This window comes from Heterocephalus glaber, unplaced genomic scaffold (genome assembly GCF_053883595.1).
Source record: "Heterocephalus glaber isolate CG9 unplaced genomic scaffold, H.glaber_assembly_v1.0 deba00001613, whole genome shotgun sequence".
NCBI classification, from domain to species: Eukaryota; Metazoa; Chordata; class Mammalia; order Rodentia; family Bathyergidae; genus Heterocephalus; species Heterocephalus glaber.
Genome location: NW_028258384.1, coordinates 34,270,314 through 34,292,968, shown reverse-complemented (window position 1 = coordinate 34,292,968; position 22,655 = coordinate 34,270,314). Strand labels below are relative to the sequence as shown.

The following is a 22,655-nucleotide window of genomic DNA, read 5'->3' as shown; positions in this document are numbered from 1 at the left end:
TAGAACTAGAACAGAAACTTCTCAACAGATTAAAGACATGTACTCCATTACTTCCAGTGAGAACGCCTTATATGAATGGAGAAGATACAATGCTTTCTCCTTAAGGTGGGGAACAAGGGCAGGTAGGCTTACTCTTCATCTGTCCATTAAACTTTGAAACCTAGTCCCCACCAAAATAGTCTGGCAATAAAATGACACAACTAGGATAGGATTAGCATGGCAGAAGCAAAATCTTTATATGTAGATGAAATGATCATCTTCAGAGAAAATACTAAGAAATCTCTAGGAGCCCCTAGAACTTGTACTTGAATTTAGCAGGATTAGAAAACACAAGGTATATATAAAAATTCAGGTCTGTGTATACTTGCTATAAATGAAGAATTGGATATTGAAATTTAAATGTTATGTAGGAGTACAAAGGACCGAGAAAAGTTAAAAACAAAAACAAAAGCAAAAACAGTGTTGGAAGCTGTTTAGTACCTAATTTTAAGACTTCTTCTAAAGCTACAGTAATCAAGGCAGTGTTGGTATAAGGAAAGACATATAGATCATTGGAATAAAACACAGAATCTAGAAATAGAACCACACATATATGGTCCACTGAGTTTTGAAAGATTATTTAACATTAGCATTTTACAGAATATAAACTCAATTCAAGAGCCGAGGAAGAGATAGTGTCTTCAGCAAATGGCACTACAACACCTGGTATCTGTATATAAAAAATTAACCTCAACCCTTTTTTTCCATACATGAAAATAACTTGAAGGGATCTATGAACCTAAATAAGAAAGCCTAAAAGTATAAAACTTTAAGAAGAAATTATAAGGGAAAATATTTATGAATTCAGGGTAGGCAAGAACTACCTAGGAGACAAAAAACATGACATATAAGAGAAAAAAATTGATAAATGAGATTCCATCAAAATTTAGAACTTCAAATGACATCATTAAAATGAGAAGTAGTCCTTAAACAGACCATATTTACAATGCATATAACCTATGAGCAGAATATATAAAGAATTCTTAGAGCTCATTAATAGACAACCCAATTAAAATGTAGACATAAGAAGATGATAAATAGCCAGTATAGCACAAGGAAAGGTGTGCAACTCTAGAATCAGAAAAATACTAATCAGTACAATAATAAGATTGAATTATACACTCATTAGGGAGATGAAGTTAAAAGTTTTCAAAGCCTTGTCATGACTTTTTCTTTTTGTTCGATTCTCCCCTTTTGCGTTTAATTTGTCACACCCAATGGATTCATTCTGCTGGGTTTCCTGGGGTTGTGATCCTCATTGTCTTTTCCTAGGGTATTGTCTAAAATTTTTTGGAGTGCCAGTTTGGTATTCATGAAGTTCCTGAGGTGCTCTTTATCATGAAAGTATCTGATTTCTCCATCAATTTTGAAAGATAGTTTTGCAGGGTACATCAATCTGGGTTGGAGGCTGTTTTCCTTTAGGGCTTGAAATACATCACTCCAAGCTCTTCTTGCCTTGAGGGTTTGCATTGAGAAGTCTGCTGTGATTCTGATGGGCTTTCCTTTGTATGTGATTTGTCTTTTCTCTCACTGCTTGTAGAATTTTGTTCTTCTGTTGGATTTCTGGAATCCTAACTATTATATGCCTATGTGTAGATTCTTTTTGATTAAGGCTAGCTGGAGTCCTATATGCCTCACTTATCTGTATGTCAAGCTCTTTTCCCCTCCTTGGGAAGTTTTCTGCCATCACTTCTGTGAACAGTTTTTTTATGTCATCTGCACTCTCTCCTCTTTCTTCATTGACTCTAGTCAGTCTTATGTTATTCTTCTTTGCATTGTCTAGCAGCTGCTGGATTGATTTCTCGTGTTCCCTTACAATTTTAAAGCAATTTTTCTTTTCCTCCTCACTAATTGCAATCTTATCTTCTATATGTGAAATTCTATCCTCACATTGGTTCATTCTGCTGTGCAGACTTTTGATGGAGTTTTTAATCTCTTGGAAATCTGTTTGTATCTGTTTTATGGATTCCATTTGTTTCCTATGTTGGGATTCCATCGTGTTCCTCAGATCCTCTATTTTTTTATCTGTGTCCTCTCTAGATTTATTAATCATGTCTTGCACCATGAGCAAAATCTTTGCTGTTATCTGAGTAATTATTTCTGATTTCCTTTTTCCCAGATCCTCTTTTGTTGCCAGTTCATAGAGTCCAGGTGGTTGAGTATCAGCTTGTTTCATCTTGTTTCTCTTTGGGGTTGCTGTAGGTGATCTAGAACTCTGTTTTTGAGGCTTGTTTATGTGTCTTCTCATTTCCACGGGGAGGGGGTGCTTCTGGCACCCACATGGCTCACCTTCTCTGCCCTAGGAGCTTGGGATGGCAGTGCGGGAGCTTCCTTCCAGGTGCTGGGACTGGCTCACCTTCTCTGCCCTAGGAGCCTGGGAAGGCAGCAGGGGAGCTTCCTTCTGGGTGCTGGGACTGGACGAGCTTCTCTGCCCTAGGAGCCTGGGATGGAGGTGAGGAGCTTCCTTCCGGGTGCTGGGACCGGCTGAGCTTCTCTGCTCTAAGAGCCTTAGAGCTTTCCCAATAGCCACAGTGGAGGAGTTCTGCACTGGAGTTTGGGTTCTTCCTTATCTTTTCTTTTCTTTCTCTGATGAAGGATCCAAAGCAGCAGATGATCTATGACCTATTCCAGAAGTCCTCTGAGGAAGATGGAGCTGACATGGAGCTCCTATAGGCCTTGCTTTTGTTTTTAGTAGGAGAGACACTAAGGAGTTTGAAAGTGAATTTGAAGTAAACCATAGAAGGGGAAAGACTGAAGCTATGGAAAAAAGAGGATATATGGCCAGAGCACCAATGATAACCATTATAACCAAAAGCAAGGTGGAAGTAATTGATGTGGACATAAGTATGTCCAGCAGTTTGGTATGAGAAGTTGAATTTATCATTTCATACCTACCATTGTCTGTAAAATAAAATAAGAGGACATTTGCAGAGTAAAAGTAGGAGGGTGGCAGGTTTGGTTGGAATTTTGAAGTAAATACATGTGATCTGAAACAGCCATTGTAGAGGTGAGTTAAAAAGAAAGTTGACCAAAGCTACACAGAAAGAGTGCATTACTAAAGGTCCAAGTGAGATTAGAAGTCATAAATTTGTTACGCAGTTAAGACCAATCTCCATAGCTATGTGATTTTGTCTAGCAAGGCTCTGTAACTCAAAAATAGGCATGGAAAAGGTGGGAATAGTTGATTAAGGATTGGGACTTTATCAGGTTGGTGTGATAAAAGGACAATGGACAAAGGAGTTAGACAGATAAAAAAGAGAGTAGCTGAAGGGAGAAATCACAGACACGAAATAAGCTAATGAGAAAAGTAAAGCCAAGCATGGTAGTATGCACCTGTAAGCCCAGTTACTTGGGAGGCTAAAGTGGGAGGATTGTTAAGTTCAAGCCCAGTCTGGCAACTTAGTAAGACCCTGTCTCAAAATAGAAAATGAAAAAAGGCCTGGGGACGTAGCTCAGTGTAAAGGACCCATGTTCCATCCCCAATACAAAGGGAAAAAAAAAGAAAAGAAGGAAAGAGAGAGGGAGGGAGAGGACAAGGGATAAGGGGTAGGTAGGAAACATAGAAGTCAGGACTTAGTGGTTCCAATGAAGTTGAAAAATATATGTATTTGAAGAAAAAAAATGAGAGTTTCAAGTGTGGAGGTGGGATGCTTTACTTTATAATTTCAGTGCAATTTTGAGTGATGATGAGGTTCAACATGTAGTCCTCAGAAGTGGGTGGATCTGGACTACAGAGGTGAGTCACTGGAGAAGAGGATGTCAAGGAGGCTAGACGGATAGAACATTAGATGAGTCAGCCATGTGGGTACTGCTGAAGTCATCTAGAGTGATGACAGAAGCAATAGAAGCGAGACTATGAGCCTGGAATCAAAATCTTCAATTAATGAGCATGAGATATAATATACGGAAGTCAAAGCTGGCCTAATGATCTATGGCAGCCCCATGAAGCCTGGGTGACTACATATTAATGTTTCACGTCAGACCATAGACTCTTTACCCATAATTTATAGATGAGTTTCTAAGGATCTTTTTTATTTTTTAAAGATATGGTCTTGCTATGTTGGCCAAGCTGGCCTCAAATTTGTGGGCTTAAGTGATCATCCTGCCCTAGCCTTCCAAGTAGCTGGGATTATAGGCGTGTGTCACCCCACCTAGCTCTAAAGACCCATGAGTCCTCTGAAATTGTACAAAAACTTCCCTGTGTATGTATCTAAAAATGTATTTCCTCCCTGTGGAATAAGGTTTTTGACTTTCATCAATTTTTCAAAGGAGTGAGAAATTAAATAAAAGCCAAAGGATAACTGCTCTGAAGGATTTATATAAGGAAGAACTAAGTGAAAGCAATAGAAACTACATGTAGACAGGGAAGACACACACCTATTAATGTAACCAAAATTTTTTCTGCCCCTACACCACCACCATCTCAGCTCAAGCCCTGTATGAGCATCAGGAAGCTGGGCCTCTTTCTAGGCTGTGCATTAAAAAGAACTGATAGGTTGCAAAGATGGAATGAAGGGTCCAGAAGTCCACAGGGAAACTAAGGCTCAATGGTAAAATCTTCAGGTGACAGCTGCTACATATATGCCTGAACAGAATTAAGTGACTTTAAGCTGGCCCTTTTTCACAAGAGCAGGTATTTCAAAAGAATATAAGGAACCCACCTCTCAGCAATATTTTTTGCAGACTGTAGAAACCGTGCCTGGTCATTTTCTTTTAGAATATGCTCAGCTTGGTTGATGAGGACTGTTGACCGTTCAAGACACTGACGACAATTAGCAACCTGCTGTGCCAACTTTCTCAGTTTCATAACCTTAAAGAAATTAGTAAAAGAAAAAATAAGATAAAACATACAGTGCTTAATTAAAAACAATAAAACAGCATGAAGGAGAGCTGCTGTAGTGATTCTACAAATAAGGCTTATTAATATCCCAGGGTCACTGTACTAATCACTCACCTTCTCACCCTACCTGCTACCTCTCTCTTGCCAACCCCTTCTTCTCCAATCTATAGCTTGCTCACTTGCATTGCATTCAATCATAGACTATTAGTTATCTTCCTTCTGTTTGTATTAATAACATTATTTTTTCTAATTATAAAAAGCAATACATGCTTATTCTAGAAATTTTTTAAAATAAAAAGTATAAAAAGAAAACTCTACCACTCAGAGATCACTACTTTTACTGTCAATATATCTTCACATACATGTTTAATAAAAAGTGGGGGCCGGGGATTTAACTCTGTGGTTGTACTGCCTGCCTCGCAAGCGCAAGGTCCTGAGTTCGATCCCCAGTACCAAAAAAAACCCAAAAACAAACATGTTTAATAAAAAGTGCCTCATTTTTTCTTTATTTATATCTGTATTTCTCTAAGTGTATTTACGCATACCTCTGAGTTAACAAATCTGTATTCCTGGGAATTTTAATGCTTGTGTTAGCTGGAACCACCCAGCATGGCACAAAGTATTGGTCATCAAACCAGGCTCCTCTAACTTTTCATAATGTACTCACAGCATGAGTTTATAATCACTAATGTTGAGCAGCAGGCCAATAAGCCTAAAACCATTGTAATTCCATGGAAACTCACACCTGATCTTTTGGACCATGGCTCTTCAGTTCCCAGGTTAGAAATCTGGGTCTCCATTGCCTTTCTCTGTCTCCTTCCTCTTTTATATCTAATAAATTGGATAATTCCTATCATTTTCTTGCTAGCAGTGCCTATTACATTCTTCCCTTCCATGTGTGCTAGCTGTCATTACACTGATTTAGATCTTCAACCAAGAATCATTCCATAAGCCTTCTAAGTTGATTCCCTGACTTTGGCATTATCCCATTTTAAGCAGCCCTGGTCACCTCTGCTGTACCAGTCCTCTGGCTTCCTAAGGATGTTAGTAACCAATATACAACCAACAATCAGGTCAAGGTATAGAACATTTCCAGCACCCATAATCATCATCTTTTTTATTGGATTCACAACACTAGGGTCAAACATTGCCTCTTCTTTGCCTGTTTCCTTACTACCTCATTTCTTCTTGCCTTCATGATCCAAATTCAAACTGCAGTCATCAGGATTAGGCTCTGACGTTTGTAAAAGCTCAACTCTTCCTTGGCCTCACTGAAATGCTATGCTTTACCTTTGTCTCTTTGATTTTGACAGCAATCATTTGTTTCCTCTGCTGGATGATCTCTACCAACTCGTCACATTCTTCCATAAGTTTTGCCTCATGCATAGCAGTATTCACCTGCCAAGAAAGTCCAGAGTATTACACAGTGATTGTTGTCTTTGTCCCCTGCTGGCTCTAAAAGGTTCGGACTGACAGCTAAACATGCACAACTTCTTCCATACCTCCCTCAATAAGATCCACTCCTAGAAGAAGAGTAGAGATGATGATGTTAAAGATGCAAGGACACTGAAGCACCACAGATAGGAAGCTCTCCAGACCTCTGGTAGATCATGATGGTTAATGGAAGGCTGGGCAGAAGGACAGATGAGATGGGGGCATTTTATTCCCACTGTGCCATTCCCTTTACTCCAGCACCCTGGCCTCCTGTTGCTCTTTTGGAAAGAGGGTAAGGAGATTTATTTATGTGAAGAAAAGAGAAGCCTCCTCAACAGGCACAATAATATTAAGATAACACTGAAACAACATATTTTTTACTGTTCTAACAAAATGTTTTCAGTTTTCCCTGTTCCCTTCTAATTTTTAAATATATGAATGCACATATATATTTTCACATTAAATATATAAATGTGTAGCTTGGCATGGTGGAACACACCTGTAATACCAGTTCTCTGGAAGGCTGAGGCAGGAGGATCACAAATTTGACCCTAGTTTGGGCAACTTAGTGAGACACTGTTTCAAATTTTTAGAAAAAGGCTGGAGATGTAACTCAGTACAAAGGTCCTGGTTCAATCCCCAGTTCTATCTCTGTCTCTGTCTATCTGTCTGTCTGTCTCTCTCTCTCTCTCTCTCTCTCTATATATATATATATATATATATACACGAATGTATAGATTTTTTTCACATAGATCTCATCACATTTCATTAATATTTCTCACCTTGAAGAAAAATTTCTGTCCAGTATCTGCGTATCTTTCCTATTTTGATATAGTAGCTATACCAAAATATCTCTACTGCAATGTCAGGGTAGGACTGGGAAAAAAAGCCACTATTCTTCATTGTCTTTCTATGGATTGACTGTTCCTCATCTCTATTACTCTTGCTATCAGATAGTACAGGGCGCCCAGAAGGGGCTAAAATGAGAGCAGGAGTTATTTGGGTTGCCCAGATACAAAGGGAAAGGAAGGGACAAGGAACAAACATCTCTCAAACATGTAATGTGCCAAGCACTTTATAGATAAATACTTCATGTGATTATCATTATAACTTTATAATATAGGAACCATTTTTATTCTCATTTTACAGATAAGGAAACTGCTGCTCAGAGAATTTTAGTGACTTACTCTATATCACACAGCTATTAAGTGGTAAAAATCAGAATTCAAACCGAGTTCTATTAAGTGAAATGAGAGTTTGCTGGGTGGGCAGACAAGGTTCAGTTCCATTTCAGCAGCACACAGAGCAGTCACACAAGAGAGTACAATCATTTGAAGAGTCTATTCAAGGATCACTTGAGCACAGCTCCAGAAGACTGAGGAACAGACAATGGGTTACTTGAGAGTATCAGAACTCAAGGAGCTAGATGTACTTCATTAGCAAGGGAGAGTTGGCTAACATTCCATTCATTATTTAATCAAAATAAAATGCACTTGCTAGTGATTGACAACCTTATTTTGCTTTATTTTTACTTCCCAGAGGGAATGCCACATGGTAGCATCTACTCTTATTCTGAATAAACAGCCCCACTCTGGCCATTCCAATTTTTTTTAGATTTCCAATCCCTTTCCCTAAAGTGGATCTACCTTTCCAAAACACGTATCTTTACCATCTTATGGAACTCTTACTCATCTGAGAATAAGAGATGCATCTAGTTCTCCTTGGGTCCTTGCTTAGAGTATCTGGGAACTTAAGACACTTCTCATTTACAGTTCCTTTTTCAGGCTGCTGCCTGAAACCAACACCTTGTTACTTGTAATTTTGTCCCTGGAATAACCTTTACACGGCACTCATTGTACGTCAGGCACTACTCTAATCCACTTACATATATCAGTTCTCTCAATCCTCAAAACAATTCTACAAGGCAGGTATCATTATTGTCATTTGACAGATAAGAAAACCTAATCACAAAGAGATTAAGTGACTTGCTCAAGGCTACACATCTAGTAGTAGTACAGATAAGATTTGGATCCAGATAGCCCAACTCTAGATCCACATTTTTAACCATTATTCGTATTGCCTCTTCAATCTAGTGTAACCATATCTCTCCCTGACTTCAGTTTCTGACAATCATTATCACTTTCCCACCATCCATTTTTATTCTGTTATCCCTTTTCTTTAGTCATTTCAGATTCTGTTGTTTTCCCAGAATACAGGGCTTCCGTGCTCTGTGCCTTTGCCTGAGGTTATCACTTTACTAGGAAAGGCATGTCCTCCTTTACTGAACAAACTTCTATTTATCTTTTAAAGTCCTACTCAAGGATCATCACTTCTGTAATTTTTTCTTATCTGCCCATACATAATCAATTGGTCCTCTATATTTTCATGGCACTTTATATATAATAATATTATGTACTACCTTACATCATAGTAATTGTGTTAGTCTGTCTTCTCAGTTAAACATGAGTTGTACAGGCCAGGGATTGTGTCTTATTTGACTTTGTCTATGTCCAGCATAGTGACTGACACATAGTATATGTTAAGTAAATATGTGTTGGGTTGAATTAATGGTAAAAACTGTATTTTTCTACCTACTAGACATTTCTACTTGGTTACTCAAGTTACCTTAAGCTCTGTACACTATATCTAAACATGAACTTGTCATCTTCTCTCTAAATCTGTCCTCCACTTCTGATTTACTCTTTCTTTTTGTCAATGCTACTATTATCATTGCAGTTACTCAGTACAGTAAAACTTTGACTTCTACTCTCTCAGCCCTCATGTAAATTCAAAACAATTTCAAACTCCTTCCTTCTTTTTCAATCTCACTAGAATTCCTCTGGAATTAAGATGAGGATCTAAGCCAATAAAACAATAAATCGAGGTGCTTATAACCCTTTTGAATTATTATTACAAAAACCTCTTTAATCTCCCTATTCTAGAATCTTTCCTTTGCCACCCATCCTCATAATCCTTCTTTTACACTGAAGCCAGGAAAAATCATCACTATCATCATCACACATGTATTAAGCATCCTTGTGTGCAATGTTACACTAAGGCCTTGCCCTCAATAAGTTGGCAACCAAGATGGGGAAGAATCACATATGTATAAAACAAACCACTCAAAGTAGCATAAGTTAAATAATGAGCGAGGTAGGCAATAATCACAAAAATTGAAAGCAAAAATCACAGTCTCAGTGTGGAAATGAAGAAAAGATACATGAATAAAAAGGAACTTGGGTTAAACCTTAAAAGTGGAATAAGGTTTAGATTTTTAAGGCAAGAAAGTGGAACATTTTAAACCAAGCAATAAAGTTTGAATATGATACCATATTGAAAAACTTTATTCTTTAGGCAATATGAGGTCTTTGAAAAATATTTTTGAGGGGAGGGAAGGTAAAATGGTGGGAGGATGCCTACAGTTCACTTGTTTTTAAAAAAGAGGAGTAGGACTGATTTGATGGGAGTAATGGTAAGATTGAGGACACAAGTTAGGAAACTACTATGATATGAAAAGGGCCAAGCCAAGGAATAGAACAGAATAGAATAGAAAGGAATAGAAAGGAAAGGTCAAATATGAGAAGCACCCCCTTGCACAAAAATCTTCAATTAGCCAGCAAGCTCCTTGAGGAAAGATTTTACACTACTTTTTTCCTCCCACCATATGTGGCATGATGCCTTACACACAATGAACACTTATGAAACATTTACTGATTGTTTTAGCACAGTAAAATATCAAAATAAGAATGTCAAACATTAGAAAATATATTCTGGTAAATGTAGTTTGTAGAGAAAATGTAGGCTGAAGTGTGAGAGCTAGGGTGGGGGTTTGGGGACAGTCGCATCAGGGGCTATAAAACAACTAGGCACAATTAGCAAAGTGGAAAGTTGGCTGAGGAGGCAAAATTCCAAACTAAAAGTAAAGCAGTCATGTTAAAATCTTTCCACGTCAAGAAGCAGCCCAGGGCCGGGGATTTAGCCCAGTGGTTTTGCTGCCTGCTGCGCAAGTGCAAGGACCCGAGTTCGATCCCTGGTACCAAAAAAAAAAAAAAAAAAGAAGAAGCAACCCAAAAGAATAGGGTCTTTAAGTGTTTTCTGAACAGGAAATACTCCAGGGAAAAACTGTCTTCATGATGTGACTAAAACAACTCAAATTGCTTGGAAGGCACTTGAAAGCCTTGGCATTTTGTTGGTAATCTTTTTTGGGAAATGCAGTAAGGTATTTCACTTGCATATTAACCCTTAGTTGAAAATAACTGGGTTTATCTTTTTTAAGTGTCCTAGGTTGGTTGGTTGGTTTGTGAAAGACCCCAGGTCTTTATTTGATCTTTGTTCTTTGTTTAGGGTTAGCGGGTTTGACTAATAGCTGTATGTCTGTAGAAAAATCTATTCTCCTTTAAAATATCATTAGAGTAATCTTGGCAACCTACATGTGTGAATTCACCTACCCCAAAAAGATTTTTGGTAGGCATGTGATGCTTAAGACTAACAGTCCGAGCCTCATCCTTCCAAGGCCTAAGTGCTAGCAAGTGCAGAGGCCTCCTTTTTAAGTCCCCAAGTGTTCCTCTCTGCAAAGTGCTCTTTTACTTTCTTTGAAAAGGCAGCAAGAATTTGACTTGCACATTTTTTCCAACTGCCCAACCTACCTTATTTCTTGAAGTTTTTTCTTATCTCCCAGCCAAAAGATTACAGAGGAAGACCCAGTCTTCCCAAATTTCCACCTTTCCCTAATAGAAACACACAAGTCATTTGATGCAAGGATTTTACTGCTGACCACTACAATAAATATGTAGGAGTTTGTAAAAGCCACACCCACACATTGCAAAAAGTTATTTTGGTAATTGTTTTGATTTTGCATTGAAATGTTAATGGCCTAGACCTTTTTACACTTAACTTCTTTCAGAGATCCCATTGGATAGTTTTTTGGGAAGTCACTCCTATGCTCTTTTTTAGGAATTTTTTCCTAGGTTTAAAGTTGAGAAACTTCCCACTAACGCCCTTCCCTTAGCTCAGTCACTTCCATCAGTCCTGTAGAGTGCTGTATAGGAGGAGTTCAGAAGACACTGAGATTTCCTGTTCAGGTGGAACAATATATATGAAGTGGTGGATAATTCCATGTATTCAGACTCAAGTTCAATTTATTTATATGGCAAAATAATTACTTGTTGGCAGATACTGGCAAACAGAATACAGAGGGTCATCAAGAAGATCATACATACACACACACACACACACACACACACAAAGAAGATCATACACGCTGACCAAGTCAGATTTATCCCCAGAGATGCAAGGATGGTTCAACATTCGTAAATCAATAAATGTAATACACTATATTAACAGAGTCAAGGACAAAAACCATATGATCATCTCAATAGATGCAGAAAAGGCATTTGACAAAATCCAACACCCATTCATGATAAAAAAAAACCTACAGAAAATTGGAATAGAAGGTCTTTATCTCAACCTGATTAAGGCTATCTATGAAAAACCAACAGCCAACATCAAACTAAATGGTCAAAAACTGAAAATTTTCACACTAAAATCAGGAACAAGACAAAAATGCCCACTATCACCACTCCTGTTCAATATAGTTCTGGAAACATTAGCCACAGCAATTAGAAAAGAGAAAGAAATAAAAGGAATAAAGATAGGAAAGGAAGAAGTTAAACTCTCATTTGCTGATGATATGATACTTTACATGGAAGACCCAAAAAACTCTGCCAAAAGACTTCTAGACTTAATTGACAGATTCAGTAGAGTAGCTGGATACAAGGTCAACCCTCAAAAAACAATAGCCTTCTTGTACACAAATAACAGACTCACTAAGAGAGAAATTAGGGAAACAATCCCTTTTACAATAGCATCCAAAAAAATGAAATATCTAGGAATCAATCTAACAAAGGAAGCAAAAGACCTCTACACTGAACACTACAGTACTCTGAAAAAGAGAATGAAAAGGATATAAGAAAATGGAAAGACAACCCTTGTTCTTGGGTAGGAAGAACCAATATAGTGAAAATGGCCATACTTCCAAAACTGCTATATAGATTTAATGCAATACTGATTGAAATCCCAACAATATACTTCACAGAGCTAGAGAAAACAATCCAAAAATTCATTTGGAACCAGAAGAGACCTAGAATAGCAAAAGCAATTCTGGGCAACAGAGACATGGCTGGGGGTATCACAATACCCAACTTGAAACTATACTACAAAGCTACTGTAATAAAACAGCATGGTACTGGCAAAGAAACAGATCCAAGGATCAGTGGAATACATCAGAAGATGCAGAAACAATTCCAGACATACTCAGCCACCTCATCTTTGACAAAGGAGTCAACCACCCTCATTGGAGGAAAGATAGCCTCTTTAATAAATGGTGTTGGAAAAACTGGATTTCAACCTGCCAAAGATTAAAACTAGACCTCTATCTTCACCATGCACTAAACTAAAATCAAAGTGAGTTAAAGATCTAAACATTAAAACAGAAACATTAAACTTTCTGGAAGATAACTTGGGTAGAACTCTTGAAGACATTGGCATAGGAAAAGACTTTATGAACAAAACCTCAATAGCATGGGAACTAGCACAAGAATCCACAACTGGGATATCTTATTAAAAAGCTTCTGCACTGCAAGAGAAACCACCAATAGGGCTAAGAGACAACCTACAATGTGGGAAAAATTTTTTAGCAGCTGTACCTCAGATAAAGGACTACTATCTAGAATATATAAAGAACTGAAAAAAACCAGACGCCCTCAAATTCAAAGACACAATTCAAAAATGGGCATCTGAAATGAATAGACGTTTCTCAGACAAAGAAGGAAAAGCAGCAAATAAATATATGAAAAAAATGTTCAACATCACTGGTCATTCGAGAGATGCAGATGAAAACAACACTGAGATTCCACCTCACCCCAGAAAGAATGGCTGCTATCAAGAAATCAACCAATAACAAATGCTGCAGGGATGTGGGGAGAAAGGAACCCTTCTTCATTGCTGGTGGGAGTGCAGACTGGTGCACCCACTGTGGAAATCAGTATGGAGATACCTCAAAGAACTAGAGGTCCCATTTGACCCAGCTATTCCCTTGCTGGGTATCTTCCCAAAAGAATTAAAATAATCATACCACAGCAATATATGTGTACCCATGTTTATAGCAGCACAGTTTGTAATAGCTAAAGCTTGGAAACAGCCCAAGTGCCTATCAACTGGAAACTGGATAAAGACGATGTGGTTTTTTTCTAAAATGAGTAGCACTCAGCCATAAAGAATGAGAAACTAGAGACATTTATAGCTAAATGGATCCATATTGAGCCCATACTCTTAAGTGAAATAAATAGGACACACATGTGTAAATACCAATAGTTTCTCAGGTGTGAGAAACTGAAAGTGTTAATGAGGATTAAAATGACTAAAACGAATAATTGATAATTTGAAATAGGAAGAAAAGGTCCAAAGGGGTAGAGGAAGTGGGAGCGGAAGGGGATAGGTAAGAAGGGAAAGGAAAAATTATGAGAAAAGGAAAAAATGGAAATAAAGTGTTTATAAATAGGGAAGGGTGGAGAGGGTGAAGAGAGGACAAGGAATGGGGAAAAAATAAGAACCAAGATACATCATGTACAGGTACAAGTACCCAATGATAAATGTAAATGTATTGTATACCTAAAATGTATCAATAAATGAATTTAAGCAAAAAAAGGAAAGAATTACTTGTTGGCTTTTCCATCTCAGCATCCTCCACTCTACACAGTCAATGCCAACCTAATTTATTCCTTAAAATCTTCTATCCAAATAGATCTTCCCTTTCTACCTAGAAGATTTTGAAATTTCAGTATCAAAGATCATTTGGATAAGTTTCTATTTCAGCAAATGTTTATTTAATGTCCCTCACTTACAAGACCCTATGTCTTGTTTCCTAAGTGGGATATAATGATGAAAAAGATTCATCTTTCTGCCCTCAAGGTGCCTACAATTTAGTAGAGAAAGTTAGTGTGAATATAATTAATAATTTAAGGAACAGCAGAACATGTAGTATAATGGAATAACAATAAAAGCTCTATGAGAACATACAGAATGGAAAACTAATTTTGTCTGTGGAAAAAGACAATCAGGGGATTACATAAGGTTTTGTGTAGCTGAACTGGTCCTGAAGGATGAGTAAGACTTGAGCAGGCACAAATGAGGACAGAAGTACAGGCAGAGAATGAAATGATTAGCATTAGCAAAAGCACAGGAAGGAAAATAAAGAATGTGCTCGGGAAAAGCAGACCAGCTTGACAGGTGTAATGTAGGAAATAAGGTTAGAAACAGAGATTACAGATAAATTATGGAGAGGTATGCTGTCATTTCAAGGTTCTCAGAGTACCTGGATGAAATATCAGGATCTTGACACTACAGCAATATCCTAAGTTTCATTGAGAACAAGGTGGAAAGAGAAGGCACAATATTCAAAGAAGAGAGGGCACAACAAACTTCCTACTTCCCATTACTGCCCTATCCCACCCACTCTATAACAAGAAAAGAGGCTGAGTTGAACTTCACTCAATATGTAGTTGCTTTCTGTGCAAGGGAAATAAGAAGGAAAAGTGAGAGGTAAATTGGACATCTGATGAATTATAAAGAAGTTGTTATAAACAACTTTGTCCTCTTACTGAGCTACAAAAAAACTCATTACTTTTTCATAATGATGCTCACTGTAGCAGCTTCAAAGTTAAGATGTTAACCCAGGTTACACTTTCACACTTTAAGAGAGTGCATGTGCCTACACACACACACACACACACACACACACACACACACACACACACACAGAGGGGGCAGCACCATGGCCCCTCCTGAAGGTTAAAATGAATAAGAGGAAGAAGCACCACAGCATTTCAAAGACAGTCCAGCCACCTTTACACAAAACAAATAAAAAAAGCAGGAATTACTTTAAGGAGTCTTATCTATTTAGATTTGGGGCAAAGTGGCCACTTTAAGAACTCAGGGATAAATGAAACTACTGATAAGATTTTTAGTCCCTTCTACTGAAATAACTACAGTCTAGGAGGCTAAAAAATTACTGAGGCACAGTTAATTAAATGTTTTGTTTTTGTGGGGTTTGGGGGGGGGACAGGAGAGGGACGAGAGATTAGGAAAGTACAGGTAAGTGGGGAATGGGTTGTTGATGTTAGACAAGTAGTACAGATGGGGAGGTGGTGGTGAGGCCATTTCTAGCAGTGGAAGAAAGCTGGTGAATTGGGTTCAGAGACTCATGGTGTGGGAGGCCTGAGAGACAAGTAAGTCTCTTGTCAACTTGTGGGACAAATGCGTAATAGTTAACACTTTTCTAGTGTTCACACATGCTACACACTGTTCTAATTACTTCATATATTTCAACTCATTACTTCTTCCATTAGCCCTGTGAGGTAGGCACTATTATTATCATTGTTGTTCCACAGAAGAAACTGATGAACACAGCAGTTATGTAACTTGCTCAAGGTCATATAGCTAGTAAACATTAGCTAGGATTTGCACCCAGGCAGTTAGGCTTATATCTATGATTTTAACGTGTGTGTGTGTGTGTGTGTGTGTGTGTGTGTGTGTGTGTGTGTAAGAGAGAGAGAGACAGAGAGACAGAGACAGAGAAAAGGAGAAACAGAGTGAGACAGACAGAAAGGCAGTTAACAAATATGTACTTCGGAGTGGGGCCGAGCGGTTGCAGGCTGACCTGGACCTGCTTGCTCTGGCTTGCTCCACCAGCTTTCCACCAGCCACCAGGACAGGGTGAGGAGGACCCTCCCCCGGGCAGGCCCACCAGCTGATGGCTTGGCCTTGCAGGTGTCTCCAACAATACCCCCCCCCGGGCCTCTAGCCTTTTGGATGTGCAGCTACTTGGTTACACACTGCAGAGGCACAGGGGGACAAAAGCCACTGTCCTGGGCTCCAGAAGTGAACAACAGAGACAGTGCCTGTCTCAGGCTCCCTGATGAAAACAAGCCCACTGGAAAAGTGAAGGAAATCTCTGCAATAAAGGCACACCAGACCACCGTGATTGGTAAGTTGGAGGGATTATCAGCTCCCATCGGAAACTGGACTTTCTTCAGGGGAAAAGCAGCCGAAACCTGCAGTAGAAACTTGCAAAGTGCAACCCTGCAGGAGGACAGGGAGCTCAACTTGGGACTTGCAACCAGAAATCTGCCTGAAACTCACGGGTCTCAACTTACTGAGACTCATTGACTTATAACTGCACACTGCTGCCCACGTTGTCTATTGTGACAACAGAGACACACCTTGAAGGAGGCCCTTTATTTTTTAAAGGTGATAGATTAATAACTACCACAAATTGTCATTCTTTAAGAGGTATTTGATGCTATGGAGTTGCTGATTGTATGACTTGGGCTAAGGTGTTGTGATTGATCTAAACAGTTTTCCCTCCTGGTATAATGAAAATGAGATACACTCAGAGTCATTATAGACTCAAAACCTAAAGATCAGCTATATCTGGTAGACACCACTGAGAAGCAATCATTCCATAAGGGTTTTAAATAGATCAACAAAAATACTTACAATAAACAACTTCATAATATCAACCCAGGAACTAAACCAGGGACAGTACCAAAAACAAAAATGAGAAGGCATTTAAGCAAGTCACAAACCCAGACTTCCACCCCACAAAAGGCAATTTCTGGGGGAACTGAGGTGCAAAAGTCTGATAATCAACCACCTGGACACCCTGAACTGATAGCACAGGAAGTAACAAAACAGATGAATGAGGCTCTAGAAAAATTCAAAGCAGAAATAATCTCCCAGATAACTACAGAGATGGTGAGCAGAGTGAAAGACATGATTACAGGCTCTAGAACAGAAACTGATAAAAAAAAATAGATGAGCTCAGAAGCATGCTGGAAGCTAGGAATGCCCAACATAAGAAAAAAATGGAAACCATGATCGCCCAACATAAGAAAGAAATGGAATTCATGAAACATATTCAAACAGATATTCAGGAGATTAAAAACTCCATTGAAAGCATGCAGAGCAGATTAAGAGAATTTGAAGATAGAATATCAGATATAGAAGACAGGATTGGGGTGAAGGACCATGAAAACAGAGATTTCTTCAAAATAGTAAGGGACCATGAGAAATCAATTCATCAGCTGCTAGATGATGCAAAGAAAAATAGCATAAGACTGATAGGAGTTCATGAAAAAACAGGAGAAAGTACAATTGACATAAAAAAACTGTTCACAGAAGTAATAGTAGAAAACTTCCCAGACAGAGGAGGAGAATTGGACATACAGATAAGTGAGGCATATAGAACTCCACCCAGCCATGATCAAAAAAAAAATCTACACCTAGACATATAATAGTCAAGATCCCAGAAACCCAACAAAAGAACAAAATCCTACAGGCAGTTAGAGAAAAGAAACAAATCACCTATAAAGGAAAGCCCATCAGAATCACGGCAGACTTCTCAACACAAACCCTTAAATCAAGGAGAGCCTGGAGTGAAGTATTTCAAGCCCTAAAAGAAAATAACTTCCAACCTAGACTGTTGTATCCTGCAAAATTATCTTTCAAAATTGATGGGGAAATTAGATACTTTCATGACAAAGAACACCTGAGAAATTTCATGAACACCAAACCACCACTCCAAACAATTCTAAGCAATATCCTAGAAAAAGGCAATGAAGGACACAACTACATGAGGCTCAACAGAGGGAAGCCACCAGACAAGGTAAGAAACTAAAGGGAAAGGGGGAAAAAGAAATAAGAGCCAACAACAGTAAAACATCATGACAAGGATGAGTCAATATCTATCAATTGTAACTATCAATGTTAATGGCCTCAATTCACCAATCAAAGAAGTAGACTGACAGAATGGATTAAGAAGCAAAATCCAGCAATATGCTGTATACAAGAAACACACCTAACTCAAAAGGAAATTCATAGACTGAAAGAAAAAGGATGGAAAACAGTTCTCCATGCCACAGAAACCCAGAAAAAAGCAGGGGTAGCAATCTTATTTGCAGACAGAGTAGATTTCAAACTAAAACTTATTAAGAGACAATGATGGTCACTACATCCTTGTGAAGGGAACAATCCAAGAGGAAGAGATGACAACCCTAAATATATATGCACCAAATACGAATGCCCCCAACTATACAAAAGAAATATTAATGCTCATGAAAAACCAAATAAGCACTAATACAGTTGTAGTGGGGGACCTCAATACCCCACTATCACAAATAGACAGATCATCTAGACAAAAAATTAACAATGAAATTCTAGAACTAAACTAAGCTATTGAACAAATGGACTTAATAGATATTTACAGAGTGTTCCACCCCACAAAATCAGAATAAACATTCTTTTCAGCTGCACACAGGTCATTCCCCAAAATAGACCACATGCTAGCTCACAGGACATGTCTAAGTCAATGCAAAAGAATTGAAATTACCTGCTGTATATTATCAGACCACAGTGCAATAAAATTGGAAATCAATAACATGAGAAACTGAAAAACTCCCACAAACACCTGGAAATTGAATAACATCCTCCTGAACAACCAATGGGTCACAGAGGAAATTAAAGAAGAAATTAGACAGTTTCTACAAGTAAATGATGATGCCAGTACAACATTTAGGAATCTATGGGACACAATGAAAGCAGTTCTACACGGGAAATTCATAGCACTAAATGCCCATATTAGGAAAACAGAGAGAACTCAGATAAATAATCTAATGCAGAACCTCAAACTCCTAGAAAAAGAAGAGAATAACAATCCTAAAGCCCACACAAGAGAGGAAATTATAAAAATCAGAGCAGAAATCAATGGAATGGAGACTAAGATAATGATAGAAAAAATTAATGAATCAAAGAGTTGGTTTTTTGAAAGAATAAATAAAATCGATAAACCTTTAGCCAACCGTATCAAAAAAAGGAAAGAAAAGACTCAAATCCATGCAATTAAGAATGAAAAAGGGGAAGTCACAACAGAACCAGCAGAAATCCAGAGGATCATCAATACCTACTTTGAGAACCTGTACTCTAATAAAATGGAAAACACAGAAGAAATGACAGATTCCTAGATACATATGAATTGCCAAAGTTAAATGAAGAAGATATAGAAATTCTAAACACCCCAATAACAATGAATGAAATTGAAAATGTAATAAAAAATTTACCAACAAAGCAAAGCCCAGGTCCTGATGGCTTCACTGCTGAATTCTACAAGACATTTAAAGAACTAATGCCATTACTCTTTAACCTCATCAAGGAAATTGAAAGGGAAGCAAGGCTTCCAAACTCACTCCTGGAAGCAAGTGTGACTTTGCTTCCAAAACCAGGGAAGGACCCAACCTGAAAAGGGAACTACAGGCCAATCTCCCTAATGAACATAGATGCAAAAATCCTCAACAAGATACTGGCAAACAGAATACAGAGGGTCATCAAGAAGATCATACACCCTGACCAAGTCAGATTTATCCCAGGGATGCAAGGATGCTTCAACATATGTAAATCAATAAATGTAATACACTATATTAACAGAGCCAAGGACAAAATCTATATGATCATCTCAATAGATGCAGAAAAGGCATTTGACAAAATCCAACACCCATTCATGATAAAAACCCTACAGAAAATTGGAATAGAAGGTCTTTATCTCAACCTGATTAAGGCTATCTATGAAAAACCAACAGCCCACATCATACTAAATGGTCAAAAACTGAAAGCTTTCACACTAAAATCGGGAACAAGGCAAAAATGCCCACTATCACCACTCCTGTTCAATATAGTTCTGGAAACATTAGCCACAGCAATTAGAAAAGAGAAAGAAATAAAAGGAATAAAGATAGGAAAGGAAGAAGTTAAACTCTCATTATTTGCTGATGATATGTTACTTTACATAGAAGACCCAAAAAACTCTACCAAAAGACTTCTGGACTTAATTGGCAGACTCAGTAGAGTAGCTGGATATAAGGTCAAAATTCAAAAAACAATAGCCTTCTTATACACAAATAGCAGACTCATTGAGAGAGAAATTAGGGAAACAATTCTTTTTACAATAGCATCCAAAAAAAATGAAATATCTAGGAATCAATCTAACAAAGGAAGCAAAAGACCTCTATGCTGAAAACTACAGCACCCTGAAAAAGGAGATCGAGGAGGATATAAGAAAATGGAAAGACATCCCTTTCTCCTGGGTAGGAAGAATCAACATAGTGAAAATGGCCATACTTACAAAACTACTATATAGATTTAATGCAATGCCGATTGAAATTCCAATAATATACTTCACAGAGCTAGAGAAAACAATCCAAAAATTCATTTGGAACCAGAAGAGACTTAGAAGAGCAAAAGCAATTCTGGGCAACAGAGACATGGCTGGGGGTATCACAATATCCAACTTGAAACTATACTACAAAGCTACTGTAATAAAAACAGCATGGTACAGGCAAAGAAACAGACCCAAGGATCAGTGGAATAGACTAGAAGATGCAAAAACAACTTCAGACATACTCACCCACCTCATCTTTGACAAAGGAGCCAACCACCCTCATTGGAGGAAAAATAGCCTCTTTAATAAATGGTGCTGGAAATACTGGATTTCAACCTGCCAAAGATTAAAACTAGACCCATACCTATTACCACGCATTAAACTAAGATCAAAGTGGATTAAAGATATAAATATTAAGACAGAAACACTAAACTTGCTGGAAGATAAGTTAGGTAGAATTCTTGAAGATATTGGCATAGGAAAAGACTTTATGAACAAAACCTCAGTAGCACGGGAACTAGCACAAAGAATCAACAACTGGGATTTCATCTTATTAAAAAGCTTCTGCACTGCAAGAGAAACCACCAACAGAGCTAACAGACAACCTACAATGTGGGAAAAAATTTTAAGCAGTTGTAACACAGACAAAGGGCTACTATCTAGAATCTATAAAGAACTGAAAAATATCAGACCCCCCAAATTCAAAGACCCAATTCAAAAATGGGCATCTGAAATGAACAGACATTTGTCAGACAAGGAAGTAAAAGCAGCAAATAAACATATGAAAAAATGTTCAATATCACTGGGCATTCGAGAGATGCAGATGAAAACAACACTGAGATTCCACCTCACCCCAGAAAGAGTGGTTGCTATCAAGAAATCAACCAATAACAAATGCTGGCAGGGGTGTGGAGAGAAAGGAACCCTTCTCCATTGTTGGTGGGAGTGCAGACTGGTGCAACCATTGTGGAAATCAGTGTGGAGATACCTCAAAGAACTCGGGCTGGAGGTCTCATTTGACCCAGCTATTCCCCTGCTGGGTATTTTCCCAAAAGAATTAAAAGAATCATACCACAGAGATATATGTGTACCTATGTTTATTGCAGCACAGTTTGTAATAGCTAAGCCCAAGTGCCCATCAACTGGAAACTGGATAAAGAAGAGGTGGTTTTTTTATAAAATGGAGTACTACTCAGCCATAAAGAACGAGAAACTAGAGTCATTTATAGCTAAATGGATGCACATTGAGGCCATACTCTTAAGTGAAATAAATAAGACACACGTGTAAATACCGAATAGTTTCTCTAGTGTGAGAAACTGAGAGTGTAAATAAGGACTAAAAGGATTAATAACTAATAAATGATACTTTAAAATTGGAAAAGGTCCAAAGGGGTAGGGGTGATGGGAGGGGAAGGGGAAAGGAAAGAATGGAAAGGAAAAATTATGAGAAAAGAAAAATAAATGGAAATGAAGTATGTAAATAGGGAAGGGTTTAGGGGTAAAGGACGCACAGGTAATGGGGAAAAAAATGAGAACCAAGATACATCATGTACAGGTACAAGCACCCAAAGACAAATGTAAATGTATTGTGTACCTAAAATGTACCAGTAAAAGAATTTAAGGAAAAAAAAAAAAACAAATATGTGCCTCTTTTCTTCTTAGCATTTCCTCTCAAGATAATCATATTTGCTAGAGTTAACCATTGCAAACACTTTGGATATTTCCTTCCTGACTTTTGGGGAAAATACAGTATAGAAATACATGTAATGTAACATATTTAGAAAACATAAATTAATGCACACATGTATATGTACACACGTTCTATTTTTATTTTACCCTTATCTAAATAATAAAAATATTGGAGACAGGGGCGAGGACAACTTACTCCACACACATGATGTAGGAATGGTTATTACCATGTGGCAATTCTGTATTAGTTTTGGAGTTCTTTTTCCTTAAGGATCAGACCACCAAAACTTTATGGTCTTAGGGCTAGTCACTATGTGCCCTTATCTTCACATGCAAGGTACCTGCTTAGAATATGAAAGAAAAAAAGTGGAAAAGATATAACCTAGG

At 38.0% G+C, this 22,655-nt stretch overlaps 1 protein-coding gene across 6 annotated transcripts in view; it reads right to left on the bottom strand.

Moving 5' to 3' along the window:
- Positions 1 to 22,655, bottom strand: part of Mid2 (midline 2) — a 115,367-nt gene that overhangs the window by 23,693 nt on the left and 69,019 nt on the right. For 4 of the 6 annotated variants that reach the window (XM_004861455.3, XM_004861456.4, XM_021241605.2 and 1 more), the window contains exons 4-5: positions 6,170 to 6,277; positions 4,701 to 4,849 (exon numbers count right to left, since the gene is read on the bottom strand). In XM_004861455.3, coding sequence (XP_004861512.1) covers positions 4,701 to 4,849; positions 6,170 to 6,277 — 257 coding nt within the window. The remainder of the gene's footprint in view (positions 1 to 4,700; positions 4,850 to 6,169; positions 6,278 to 22,655) is intronic. The other 2 variants (XM_087196741.1, XM_087196742.1) reach the window with 1 other exon arrangement.